Raw genomic sequence first — 15,271 nt, forward strand, 5'->3', positions numbered from 1 at the left:
TCAAGAACTTGCAAAAATCTATACTTATATCAAATCAATCCTTTCTAAAATAATCTAGAAACAATAAAATAATAATGAAATAATAATAAATAAAATAATATTTCAGCTATTATTTGATGGCGTGTTATACTTTAGGGTTCAGTTTTACTTGGTCTACTTCCAAACTGTCTATCTATTATGACTTTATTGTCACTAGTGTATAAACTTTGACCCTTCCTATATTTCTTGAAAACATTATTTCTTTGTTTCTGTACATAGTTTGATTATGTATCTGCTATATGAATGATCTCTGGAAATTCTGCAGTGCTGAGAGTGATTATTCCCATCATGCTATTTCTTATTTGAGTGTGTCATTGCCTTTTCTCTGAATACATCCTACAGACTTGGATGCCGCATTGCTCAGGGTGCTAAATCAACACTGGCAGCTGCCTTTCTATCAAGAAGAGCTCTAATGCCATGAAGAGACTCAAGGTTACTAGTCAAGGATGAATTCAACAATAATACTTTGAAATAATAGTAATTCAACAATAATATTTTATTTCAACACCAAACTTTCAGATGTTGCCTTGCCTAAAATGTGTTTTTGTGTAAATCACTGAGCCTGTGGTCCTTAACTGAAATTTGAAGTGTGTTTCCACATGTCTTTCCAACCCTTCCTGTTCAATTCCATTTGCATTTGACTGTTAAGTTAATTTAATTCCTGACCCAAGTTGTTCTTCAACCATTGAATCATTATCAGAACTTTGAGGTAAAATAGAAGGACCTAAAATCTCAGGTACACATGCATACACACACACACACACACACACACACACGGACACAATAAGAACTCTTATTAGGAAAAGTTATTTGCCCATGGAATTTACCCTGATATATATTTTCTTATAGACTCACTCTGATTTTCTACCTCAAATAATATTTATTACATTCCCTATATAAACTTTTGTAAAGAAGAAGCAATTTTGTTGAACTGGTAATCAGCAAGAAAACTTAAAAGTAGCTCCCTAGCCCTTAACCATGCTTGCATAAATTGCTGATAAATAAGATTTAGGTCAGATGCAATACATTCAGTCATATCTCACAACACACTGTATGCTAATGAGTTTGCTGTGAGGCCCTTCTACCCAGAAACAATCATACCACTGTCTAAATGTATCTCTTTTATTGCTAAACATCTCAGCACTGACTAATCCAGTGTAGAAGAGAAAATGGATCTCCTGTTCGATGAATATTTTCCCTATTGTTTTCTTAAACTATTCTCTAAACTTTTCATAGGTGACAATAGCAGAATTCTTGGGTCTCCCTTTTGTGTTTTGTCTAACTGCTACTGGTTTGAGAATACACCACTTGTACTTTTAAGCCCGGAGGAGATAGATCAGTGAGTGATGGAAGTAATGTTCTCATATGGTTCATAAAGCTAATTATTTTTGTAGTATATCTGAAATCCAGCTTTTGCAATGAGAGCATTTAGATGATAATATTGATTTTCTAACATTCCAATAGACTGTTCTAATATGAAACCAGTCATAAAATATAACTGATGTAACCAATCCATTAAAATTGTTATGGTAATAGTTAATCTGTGCATTTTTATGTATTTATTTGAGGGTTCTTTTTGAAAATATGTATTAAAGCATCTTGAATGAATCATAGAGGCAATGCACTGGTTGCTTTTCTTCAGGTATGTAGATTCAGCATCATTCTCAATAGAACTTGTTCAAATGGCTAAAGAAATACTTGCTTTAAAGACCATTGTTCATGGTACTGGAAGGTACTCTATAAGCCACCAAAGTAGAAAGGTGAACAATAACCCAGCTTCAACTCCTTGAAAAATGAATTGTGGTTCATTTTTTCTCTTTACTCTTTTGGTTCTGAAACCGAGCTCCCAAATAAATCTCATGGGACTTATTCTTTTTTTTTGAAGGCCCAGTCTTAGCGAGGTTTAATTTAATTTAATTTTTCTTAGCTTAAATTAACCTGCCTGCCTTTTACCTCTGGACTTTTATCTTTCTGTATTTTATATGCCTTTATTTACTTACTCCATGAGTTGCTGTGTAGCCGGGTGGCTGCCCCATGATGTCCTCCTCCTCCTTCTTTTGCTCCTCTATCTTTATTTGCTCTCTTTCCTATCTATTTATTCTTTCCTGCTAGCCCCGCCTATTTCTCTCTCCTGCTTCGCCAGTGAGCTCAGGTGTTTCAGATAGAAAAAGGGGTAAAGTTTCACCCAGTTAAACAAATGCAACATGAAAGAATGTAGCACATCTTTGCATCAATGTTCCACAGCATAAAAAAGTAACACATTTTATAGTAATATTCTATGACATACAATCATAACCTGCCAACAAGATTTTCTGACTCAATGATGGCACAAATCTTGTTAGAGTAACCAAACAATATTTGATTTGATTTATGGCCAATCCATGAGATGGAACTCATCACTAACACTACTTGGGTGGCCAAGAATCTGAGACTACACAAGCCGGGAACATAGGAGAAAGCAACATAATAATACGTTGATAAAGAACATGCCAACAAAATGACTCCTTAGGACGTTTTGCCATAGTCATTTGACTTGCTCAGTCATCATTAGAGAAGCTTTTTCCTGTGGTACATGGGAATAGATACAGAAGATCCACTACTGGACAATGTGCGGAGCATGAGAGTCTTGGAACACAGTCATAAATGGATGTCTCCAATAATCACATCGCCACAACACATCTCAGGTAACCATGCAGAAGAGGAAGTGCAAAGCATGTGCTAGCCAGAAGGGATGGAGGACACCAAGAAAATACATCCAACACCAAGCAAACACAATGGGATCTATGATAACATGAAGTCACAGAAACTGCACAGAGCCTAGACAGGACTGGGCCTGATGTGGTCCCAGTAATGAGAGCAGAACTGGAGACAAGCCTTCATCCCTAATCCTTAAACTGTCTCCAATTTGTAACTAGACACAAATAAAAATTTTGTTTTCTCTAACAGAGTCTCACTAAGGACACAAGCCACCCTTAGGGCCAGGCCCCATCCCCAGCAGTAGATGGCCAATACAAAATATACTCAGTGGTATCTTTGGAAGTGTTTTCATCCCACAGTGCTTTGGCTATGTGTTTTTTTTCTTTTTTTTCTTTCTTTTAACAAATCCTCTACTTATAACTGTAATATTAGTTTCTTATTTTGCTTTAATGGGGAATTTCTTCGTGTTATAATGTGTATATCTATATGTCTATATTTGTGTCTTTTATGCTTTTATGCTTTTTGTTTGAATCTTTGGGGTTTTTTGTTTGTTTTGTTCCATTCAGGTATACTTGTTTTATTTTATATTATTTTATTTCTATTCTAGATGTCTGGTTTCTGATGGGGAAGAGTATGAAAAGATGTGGGTTTGGATGATGGGGAGGTAGGGGTGAATCTTGGAGGACTTGTGGGAGTGGAATCATATTCGGAATATTTGTATGAAAAAATCTATTTCCAATTTAAAAAAAAATCTAGCAACAGTTTGTTTACTGCAGAAGAGCAATCAGCAGATGGCGCTCTTCTGCAATAAACAGTTTTTGCTTTCTCAAAATGCTATGAACAGAAGAGGTAAAAGCAGTAGTGTTTTTATTTAATTATTTATTTTTAATTGTTTTTATTGAGCTAGATATTTTTTCTCCTCTCCCCTCCCCTTCTATCTTCTCCCATGGTCCCCAATTTATTCAGAGTATCTTGTCTTTTTCTACTTCCCATGTACATTAGATCCATGTATGTCTCTCTTGGGGTCCTCTTTGTTGTCTAGATTCTCTGGGATTGTAAATTATGGGCTGTTGTTGTTTCTGTTTTGTTTGTTTTGCTTTATGTCAATGCCTCAGTAGTATTTTTAAAGTGTTGATTACTTACCTTGTGCTGTGACTTTTGTAGTTGTTTGTTTGGCTTCAGATTTTCCTGGCTCTAAAAAAAAAATACAATCCTTAGTATATATATTTTCTAATGCAGACACAAAGATAGTATTGACAACACATATACTTGCCTTCTGTCTTTCATTAGATATCAGCATATTGAAAACTATACTAATTAGAGTTCTGAGAACATTATTGGACGACATGACTGACTGGACAGAGCACTGTGAGTAAGAGTGATTCTGAGGGCTCAGCCTCAGATGCTCCTCTGTATTAACCTCTCTCCAACCCAAGGATTAGAGATCACTAAGAAAGAGGGAATGAAAGAGTGCAAGAGCCTCTGGATGGGGAAGAGCATTGTAAAATGCTGACTTGTTGACATGTTAGGTCATCAGACCCATGAATATCTGTAGTTTTGGCTATTTGCAACAACACACAATTGTTCACAGAATTTGCACAAGATCAAGTTTATCAAACTTTCAGCATGGATGCTTTAGGGACCTTCTCATTGCTTAGAAACTATTAGCACTTGACAGCTGACAGAAGAAGAATTTTTCTTTGGGGCATGACTTCTGGAAAATACCCACGGAATGGCCCTGCACAGATGTACAAATGACCATCACTAATTAGACTCAGATTATTAATTTGAAAGCAAACAAATAAGAGCTGGGGAGATGTTTCAGAGATTGAGGCCATGTACTGCTTTTCCGGGGAACTTGAGCTCTGTTCACAACACCTAAGTAAGGGGGCTCACAATTTCCTGTAACTCTAGTTTCCCAGTGGTCTATCTACTTGGGGTTCTGAGGGCAATTGCACTAAAATGTCCATATCCACACTCAGACTGACACACATACACACACTCACACACAAACTAAAAATAATAGAAACAAATCTTTAAAATAAAGCAAATAGAATATGAAGTTGGGAGGCAGAAGTGTTGTCTTGGAGGACCCCAGGAGGGCTGGAGTTAGGTTGCAGAGATAAATATAATCGAAATACATTGTGTACATGTCTAAAAATTAATAAAATATTTCAAGAATAAATAAAAGTAATATTAACAAGGGACAATTCAACATCAAAATAGTTTGGCAAAGAGTAATAAGCTCAACTATGTGAATGGTTCAGTATGTAAAATGCTTGCCTGCAAAGCATGGGAACCGAGTTTGATCCTCAGAACTCACAGACAATAGCTGGACATGGTGGGAGGCACTCATAACCATAACACTGAGGGACACAGTCAGATCCCTAAGGCTTAATGTCCAGCCAATCTAGAAGTCTTAACACATTCCAAGTCAATGAGGAAACTTGTCTTAAAAGAAGGTGGACTATGTGTCTATGAATTGACACCTGAAATGTCCCCCAAACACACATACACACAAATGCATATATACAAGTGAACACACATGTATATATGCAAATACTCTCCTTTCTTCCTTATATATAATAAAAATAGAAGGGTGGTGGTGGTGCATGCCTTTAAACCCAGCACTCAGGAAGCAGAGGCAGACAGATCTCTGTGAGTGCAAGGCCAGCCTTATTTATAGAGTGAATTTTAGAACTGTCAGGGCATTTCACAGAGAAATCCCATCTCTATAATAATAATAACATTCCATGTCCTTGGAAAAACAAAAATGTTTTGTCTCTTATTCTAGAGATAATTTATATCATAACTGTTATTATAAAAGTAGTAATTCTTTAGTTCTGTATGAATAGAGTATCTATTGTTTTTTCTATTATTATTACTATTATTATAGTTATTTATTTAAAACCTGGTTTCTGACTTCTCAGAGATCATTTGAATGACCTCTCTCTCTGCAAGGTCACTTACACATGGATGGGTATATTTTAAGGAGCATTCTCCATCGGTTCTTATTTCTGCTGTGCCTCATTCTCTCTCTAAAACTTGTCTTTATCTATCCCTTACCAAAATTGAAACAAAACAAAACAAAACAACACTAATAACAACAACAAATCCATATTGGTTTATTAATGCACACTGATTTGTTCTCAATACTGTTATTGGATCAAAGTTCCTTTGTTTTAAGATTTAAATACTTTCTTTTATGTGAATGAGTGTTTTACGTGCATGTATGCATGTGCACTACTGCATGTCTGATACTCTCTGAGGTCAGAAGAGAGGTTCGGTTCCTTGGAATTTGAGTTACATATAGATGTGAGTTAGCATGTGGATGCAAGGACCTGATTAGGACCCTATGCATGAACATCAAGTGCTTTTAAAAGTTTGCTGAGACATCTTTATAGACCACAATTATTTTTTCTTTCGTAAATTGGTTTTATGGATCTCTACACTTTTCTTTGCTACCCTCCCTGCTTTCCCCCTCCCCTTCAACCCTCTCCCATGGCACAAAATTCATTGTTAACGGGACAGTCTGCAAGGCGATTTCAACAGAAGGAAATCTCAGGGTCATACCAACAGCATGAATCCCTCACGATTCCATGTAGTTCTTCCCTGAGTTCAAGATCTTAAGTTAATGTGTGTTAATTTACAACCTCTTCCATGAAAGGCATGTCAGGAGAAGCGAATAGCATAAAACCAAAGGCCTTTTTAACAGCTCTGCCCACTTGTGGCCACTCAGCTGCAGCAGCAGTCTCAGAGTTACTAAGGACACCTGCAGAGATGATCAGATCTGACATTTGCTTGAACAGAACGCCTGTTTTCAACAGAACTGTTTTCGGGTTTAAAGAGGAGACTCAATCCTGAGACCATAAATGCACAACAAAAGAAACCCGCACCAAAGCTCACAGAAGAGAAAACACATGAAATCCAGGCAGATCTCCAACAAAGGTACATTCGCTGCCTCCTTTCGATTTCTGCCAAAGAAACTAACACTATACGAGAGATAAATTCCAAACAAAGGCAGAAATAACAAAAATAATAAAGTGAGATACATACTCCTTACAGTCACTGAAAAGTTCCCAAATGGTAGCAATCATTATTTCTGTATCATCCCAACCAATGTAATATAATGAAAAATTTCAAATGAATTTTTTATGTTGTTATTAACTTTTACTTGACAATTTTTAGATGTGTCTTTTCATCAAAAAATATAATTTTAAATAAATTGAATTATCATAGTATCATTCAAATATTATAATAGTTCTGAAATTGATAATCGATATTTATGCCATAAAACCATAGGCCGGTATGTATAAGCCCTTCTTTAATCTATCCAGTACCATAAAACAATGGAAGGAACTAAAATTTGAATTGTAATAAAAGTAACATCCCATATTAAAATACCAGCATAATTCATCTATCATGCTTTATCATGTTGAAAAAGTTTTTCAACAAGTCATTTTTCTAAACATCACGAAACATAATAATACAAATAAATTGTCATGGATCTCATAAGCCTAATGTCTCAACTTCTTGAATCCATAGGCATGAAAAAACTTGATTTAACATAATTGAAAAAATATTGACATTATACATTTAATTAAATAATCATTTTTGTCACATATTCAAATATTAAAATGATAAGCTTGTCATTATGGGTCATCATTTGTATTTTGACTTCAATTAATATTGGATGTAAGTTTTAAATACCTGCAACAAGCAAATAAATTTCTACAATAGAGCCCTCAGCATTTGTCTTTGGCTATTGGACAATAGGTGATTATAATATTATTTAAGAAAAAATATTTGCATCTGAAAATTGTTTTAACGCCTCTTCCACCACTGGAAAAAAATCACTGCATTTATTATAGCTATTTTTTAGAATAAAGTAGGAGAAATGAATTACTGTTTCAAAATGGTAACGAGAAAAACTTGAATAATGTATTAGATCCTTCACTTGGAAAATGACAGTGAAATAAATAATAAAGAGCCCATTAAGCAAGGGGAAAATCTGACAAGGGAAATGGAATGAGTAGAAGCAAGTGCTAAGGCGAGAAATTAGTAGTGGTACCATGGTCTACACATTCGTCATTCCTTAATTCTAGTTTACTGGGCATGGCACTGAAAGATTTCAATCTCAGGGTAGTCATACATTAAATTACTTACACAGCTGTTTCTTCTCAGTAGTCTACAAATCCCTTACAGTTACTAATTGTTGCTTACTAATCTACGTAACTTTAGAACCTAAAAATCTACTAACAAAATTATCTTTAATAAACCCAAAGGAAAATGCACAGGAAATCTAATGAATGATAATAGTGGAAAAGTTCAGATGACCAGTTTGGTATAAAAGTGAACAACCAATCTCCCTTGTTCCTAATAATTAATCATTTTTTAAGCAGAAAGCCTTTTTATTTTGAAGTTCAGAACTTTATTCTCAGTAGATTATATTGGAAACAGATAACATTTGTACAAGTGGAACTTTTGGTATCTCCCTAGAGAAAGAAGAAAGCATCTCTTCGTTAGGCAAGTCATAAATCAAATCCTTTGACTGATTTTCAGAAAAGATAGTTCAAATGGCAGCCCCTTGAAGGTTTTGCAACACACAAGACATTTAGGTTAAGCAAGAGAACTAAATATAGAAGTTTACTGAAGGTGAGTTACTATGGTCTTGAATGCTCCTCCTGCCCACCTGATCCATCAGCAGAGGGTGTTGCAGTTTATTACGTTTCTGCTTCCCTACCTCCAGTCATTGTGTGTCCACTGGGACACATACTGGTACTTTGCTTGTTTGGTGACAGAAAAGTTGGAAGTACATAAGAATTAGAGGGATATGGTGAAGGCAACGTAGCTGCTGAGGGAGGAAAAAGAATTCTGGCAAAATCAGTATCCTTGGCTGTATCTTCCGTGACTCTCCACCTATGAGATATATGAGCGCTCCAACGTTCCGGAACAGTCGTTAGATTACTAATACCCTTCAGAGAAAGAAATGTATCATGATTACTTTTCCAAGAGAGGTCATTTAAAGAAACTGAGGCTTGAGGACTGGTACTGAACAGTTGGACAGCTGCAGGAGGAACCATCACCTGATGGTACTATGACTGAAGCTTTGCCCCTTGCCAGAGTGGAAGGTGACTTATCATTCTTGTGGTGACCAGACCTCGGGAGCAACTGGTGTGCTTGCAAGTGAAAGAAATTACAAAACATGTTCATACTTGCCCTAATAAAAATAATTAAACATTGGGGGAGGAAATAAAGATAGAATTGCAATGTCTTTGACCTAAACCATGAGAGAAATCCATAGTCACCAATTCAAAAGTTAAATTTGGACCAGCAGTATCACATCTTCCAAAGATACAAGAATCTGAAAACAATTTATCCTGAACTTGGATAAGCTGATCAATCAGAGTATGAATTATTTCTCACTATTCTTATAGAACGATATTCTCATATTTTCTTATGAAACTGAGCTATGTCCTTCGACACAGATGCTACCAAAATAGAGCAAGATTTAAAATTAAACTAAGAATTTATGTGCTTACAAGTTCTTAGGCTAAGCCTCTTGTACTTATTGCTCCAGGAAAGCATATTTCTGGGATAATGATTCATTTTAGTATGATAATCACTCTATTGAGATGAAATTAACAATGAAGCAGCCTTGGTCATTCTGTCTGACCAAGGGTGCTGATGTCTGGATGAGCGGCCCAGGTGCTGCCAGATATGCAAATTGTAAGATGGTGCAAAGTGCAGAAATATGAATAATTTATCAAAATAATCTCTTACTGTTAAAGGTTTAAAAAAATCTAAATTATCTGGCAGCCCTGTTTGCAAAAGGTAATGCGATTGAGTCATAACTCATTTCTCTTATTTCCCTAGAGAATCTTTATCTCATCGTTGTATGGTTTCTCATCTAAATAGCGGTAACAGTAAACACTTGAGGAAAATCGGTATGTTCGATGTCGGTTAAAGCAGATCCTTTGTTTGTTCTAGGAACTTTTAAGAAACTGGAATTGTGATTTTGTCATGGATATCATCCTAAACATGTCTCAATTTGGGGGGGAAGAAAACAAACTTTGATGCTTCAACTAAGCATTAGATTAAAAAGTCTACCCATAGACTATGGAGACAGTTTCAGCAGTAGCTCCTGGCAGTGCCGGGGTCAACTAAGCAGAGGAAGACAACTGATTTGAGAGCATCAGTCTGAGCCCCATACATATGCCCATCATCCTGTTGCTGAATAGAATGTGTGGGAGTGCTGTAATTTTTACAATTATTAAAATTTTAAATTAACTATATTTAAAGAACAAAAAAGTTTCTTAATTTAGTAGGAAGTTAAGAATGAACAAAGATTATTCGGATTTCTAATCTTTAAAAATCTTCACACATCTAAGGGGAGGATAAAATCCATCGAGATAAAAAAAATACAGATGCCATGAAAGCAACAAAACAGAGCATGATTGGACAAGAAATATCGGCTGTATACAAAGAACTCAAGAAATTGGTCACCAAAAGAACACATAATCCAATAAAAAAAAAATGAAGTACAGATCTAAATAGAGAACTCTCAACAGAGGAATCTAAAATGGCTGAAAGACACTTAAAGACATGTTCAACATCCTTAGTCATCAGAAAAATGCAAATCAAAACAACTGAGATTCCATTTTACACCTGTAAGAATGGCCAAGATCAAAAACACTGATGACAACTTATGCTGGAGAGATTGTGGGGTAAAGTGAACACGTCTGCATTGCTGGTGGGAATGCAAGCTGACAAAACCCCTTTTTGCATGTCAGTGTGTTGATTTCTTAGAAAATTAGGAAACAACATTCCTCAAGACCCAGTAATACCACTTTGGGGTATATATCCAAAGGATGCTCATCGTGCCACAAAGACATGTGCTCAACTATGTTAATAGCAGCTTTGTTTCGCATAGCCAGAAACTGGAAACAACCTAAGTCTACATGGGAAGTAGAAAGTAGAAAAAGACAAGATCTCCTGATTAAATTGGGAGCATGGGGACCTTGGGGGACGGCTGAAGGGGAGAGGGGAGAGGCAGGGAGGGGAGCAGAGAAAAATGTAGAGCTCAATAAAAATCCATTTAAAAAAGAAATATAGGCTGCACTATTCTTGTGGGTACCATATACAAAATTAGCTGTCTTGCAGGGCTGTTGATTAAGGCATGTTGCCTAAAGAAAAGATTCTGTACCAGCTAATCATTCAGGTCCAATTCATCCTCGGTAGCAACTCCGTAAAATCACCATGTATATAGATAAGAATATTTGAGGGATTTACCCACATGCTGCTTTAATGGCAATTATTTTTACTGTTGAAACTTACTGTAATAGTCGTTTTATTTTTTATAATCTCTACATTGCATGTGTTCTGACCTTGCAAGCTATACTGCTTTCTTAGAAAATGCTTATGCTTTTAGAACAGTGTATTAACTAACTAGAAGTTCAAATTGTCTGCAGAGTTTCCAGTAGAAATTTGACAATAAAAATTATGTACTGTTTAAAGAAATATTGCATTCCCAAATCACTTTTCCAAACAGTATATATAATTGCCTCCTTAGCTTAAACTTTAGGGTTAATTATTAAAAAATTCCATTATCTTTTAAAATATTATTTATTAAGGTAGTTACTGTGTTTTTGTGTGTGCCTATGTGTGTAGGAATGTGTGTATGTCCACACATGTGCTACGGCATGCATCCAGAACGAAGAGAACAACTTGTAAGAGTTAGTTATCGTCCTCCATCATATGTATCCCAGCAGTGGAACTCAGGTTACCAGCCTTGAAGACATGCCCCCTTAGACAACACGACATATAATTTTGGATCATTGAGAACTATAAAGTCAAGAATTTCATTTTAAAAATAATTCCAATTATTATGCATAAATGTCAATATATATGTATACATATATTACAGTTTTTCTGATCTTTCAATGGCTTTTCCAAGTAAATTTTCAATGGTAAGCAATAAATAATGTTCTGTTGTCAGAAGCTAACTTCCAGCTGACACATGATGTAAAAAGTAGTTTTCTCATTAATTGTCTGTAAGATCAATGTGATCTAAAGTAGCTCATAGACACTAGACTGACACCTAAGGGACCTACATGGAAGCAACACAGAACTCTACATATGTGTGGCAGTTGTATAACTTGGTCTACATTTGGGACTCCTGGCAATGGGAGCAGGGCCAGTCTCTGACACTTTGGTAGATTTTTGGGACCACATATTGGGTTGCCTTACCATGCCTTACTATGAGGGGAGGTATATAGTAGTATATCATTTGTGTTTTAAATAAAGCTTTATGAAGATAAGAGGGCAAAGCAGACACATTAGTCAACCATACAGGCCAAGGAGTAGTGGCACACATCTTTAATCCCAAGATTTGGGAGACAGGGTCAGATGGATCTCTGTGAGTTCAAGGCCACTCTGGGCTACACAAGATCTATTCAGAAACAGATCCAGGTGGTGGTTTTTCATACCTTTAATGCCAGCACTAGGGAGGTAAAGACAGAAGTGATATGGCTAGGCAGAGAGAAGAATATAAAGGGCAAGAGAAAGGAGTAACCCACTGAAGTGTGGGGTCTAAGGTGGGGAGAGAGCAATGGAGAATCGCCCCTTTGTTTGCTGAGCCTTGACAGAGGTAAGATCTCTCTAGTGGCTTTGCTACTTTTCTTTTCTGATCTTCAGCTTGAACTCTGATATGTTTCTCTGGGTTTTAATTATTCATGCTACGGGAGGAGCTTAGTCCTGCCACAACTTGATATGCCATACTTTGTCGACACCCATTGGAGGCTTATTCCTTTCTGAACAGAAACAGAGGAGGGGTGGATTGTGGGTGGGAGTGAAGGGAGTTGGGGGAAGGAAAGAGAGGAAAGGAGGGAGGGGCAACTGTGGTCAGGTGATGTGGGGTTCCCCTCTATATGCTGTGAATACCTTGGTTAATGAATAAAGCTGCTTTGGCCCACAGCAGGGCAGAATTGAGAATTCCAAGCCAATAGAGAGGGAAAGAGTAGGTGGAGTAAAAGAGACACCATGTAGCCATCTGAGGAAAAAGACACCTGCACTGTTACCAGTAAGCCATGAGCCTCATGGTAAAATATAAAATAAATATTAGAAATGGGTTAATTTAAGATGTATAGCTAGCTAGAAATATGCCTAAGCTATTGATCGAGTAGTGTTATAAATAATTCAGTTTTTATGAGATTATTTCGGGTCTGGGCATCTGGGAAACAAACAAGCAGCCTCCACCAACAGTCAGGATGTAAAATAAATGAATAAATTTAATTTTAATAAAAAACTAAAAGAAAAATGAGCTCTCTTTGTTCTATATTAGTAACCAGCACATGTGACTTTAGAAAAAAACAGCATCACTCTTTTTTCACTATTCCTGTCAGGAAAGTTATAAAACAAGCAGGGCAGTGGTGATGCAAGCTTTTAATCCCAGCACACAGGAGGCAGAGGCAGGCAGACCTCTGAGTTTGAGGTCATTCAGCTATACAGAGTGAGTTCCAGGACTGCTGGGGCTACAAAGATGTCAGAAAAAGGAAGAAGGAAAGAAGGAAAGAAAGCGAGAAAGAAAGAAAGACAGACGAAAGAAAGAAAGAAAGAAAGAAAGAAAGAAAGAAAGAAAGAAAGAAAGAAAGAAAGAAAGACAGGAAAGAAGGAAGGAAGGAAGGAAGGAAGGAAGGAAGGAAGGAAGGAAGGAAGGAAGGAAGGAAGAAAAGGTTATAAACCAACAAAATTTTAATTTTATGAAACTACCAAGTAGTGAAGATAGTTAAAGGAAATCCAAAGGAAACATGATTTATTGTTACCTGTATCCTCAAGTCTCTAGCACAACTAGTGCCACTGAGAAAACCAGTTAAAATTTCTTTCTTGAATAAACGAAAGTTGATAAAAAAGGCAAGGCATTGAAAAGATCAGTGTTAGATGTCTGACATTCCAACTGAGAAGCAATTATCCTCACAAATTACTCAGACTGGCTAAAGTCTCCTTTTTAACTCTGCAGTTCTGAAGATGTCAAAAATGAGAAATAGATAATCAGATTCCAAGAGAATCTCAGCCTCTTGTAAAAATCTTAAGATTTATAAAATGCATATATGCCGCAGTGTTAAGTTAAAATAGTTCCAAAGAAAAGGAATGCAGAGGCTTAAGTCAAGTATTCTGCAGAATAATTCAGAGATGCAAGCACTTCATACTATACCTAGCCCTCAGGATGAGCAAAAGAATTAGGGAATAAATAACACAGTTTTACTCGTCCTGTTTCACTCTTTCCTCAGTATTTACTGCACTAAAGCTTATTGGTTTTATATTTTTTAAATAAGATAATTAGTTCTACCCACTGTTACATTGGGCATGTCTCATGACAGATGAACTTCAGACTGGGTATTATAAAGACACAAGCTATGTAAGTCAGATGTAGATATAAGGTAAAGATTCACAAGAGACAAGGGAAAGGAAGAAGCTAAGTAAATGAGTGATCATGTATTCTGTCTAAAATAGATAATCTAGTTGGGACAGAAGAGTCTTAGCAAATGAGGTAGCTTTTTGTGTCTGTGTTTATTAGCTTGAGTCTGGATTTTCCTTCCATGGCACTGACTCACCTGTCAATCACTGTGTAGAGTATTTAATATTGTAGAGATAGGCTACTTCTCCAGAATCTTCAGATTAGGCATGTGTGTCAACATGCCTGTCTAGGCTATTTTTCTTAAGATACTTGGAACTAATACATTTTTAAAAACTAGTATATGGAAGAGATAAAAATGTCCATGATCATTGAGAGTAAAGGGTTTTCTCATCAACACAGAGGCCCATAAAATGTCACAGGAATACTGTGCTTGTAAACTGATAAAGCCTTAGAAAGGCAAATATTCAAGAATATTGAAAGAAAACAATGTTAATTATTTAGAAAGAAAAATTATCTAAACTTTGAGATTTGTTTACAATGCACATAGATATAAAGCATCTTTATTCACATAAGACACGTTATAAACCCGGTAAATAAAAAAAAGGTTTCTACATAATGTAATTAAAATTTATAATTCATTTGACACAATTGTAAAGCTTCAAGTGAAATACTAAACAGATATTTTAAAAAAAATAAATAATACTTGAAGAAATAATGAGATTCTTAAGTCACCCACATGAGATTTGACAGATTGCATGAGATGTAACCACCATACCTGGATACTATAAAAGAATACCCCAATCAAAATATGGAAGCCGTGTTGAGTAATCTGTTGAAAGGAGGTCACTTGTTGGTTCTCAGCTGTTCAGCCCCAAAATAATCAGACAGAAACTATGTTATTTAAACCACTGTTTGGCCCATTAGCTCTAGCTTCTTACTTGCTGACTGTTACAGCTTAATTTAACCCATCTCCATTAATTTGTGTATCACCACGAGACTGTAGCTTACAAGCAAAATTTCAGCAATTTGTCTCTGGCGGCTCCATGGCTTCTCCTTGTTCTTTTTCCCAGCATTCAGTTTAGTTTTTTCCCACCTACCTCTATTCCTTGTGCAGGCCCA

At 36.2% G+C, this 15,271-nt stretch overlaps 1 protein-coding gene and 1 pseudogene across 25 annotated transcripts in view; one reads left to right on the forward strand and one right to left on the reverse strand.

Annotated features, from left to right (window-relative positions):
- The window catches only part of Trdn (triadin), a 380,261-nt gene that overhangs the window by 147,877 nt on the left and 217,113 nt on the right, over positions 1–15,271 (reverse strand). For all 25 annotated transcript variants that reach the window (XM_075946189.1, XM_075946182.1, XM_075946106.1 and 22 more), the window contains one exon: positions 3,880–3,930. In XM_075946189.1, coding sequence (XP_075802304.1) covers positions 3,880–3,930 — 51 coding nt within the window. The remainder of the gene's footprint in view (positions 1–3,879; positions 3,931–15,271) is intronic.
- On the forward strand, positions 8,402–8,890 carry LOC142837765 (NADH dehydrogenase [ubiquinone] 1 beta subcomplex subunit 9 pseudogene; annotated as a pseudogene).

Source organism: Microtus pennsylvanicus, chromosome 1, assembly GCF_037038515.1.
Source record: "Microtus pennsylvanicus isolate mMicPen1 chromosome 1, mMicPen1.hap1, whole genome shotgun sequence".
Taxonomy (NCBI): domain Eukaryota; kingdom Metazoa; phylum Chordata; class Mammalia; order Rodentia; family Cricetidae; genus Microtus; species Microtus pennsylvanicus.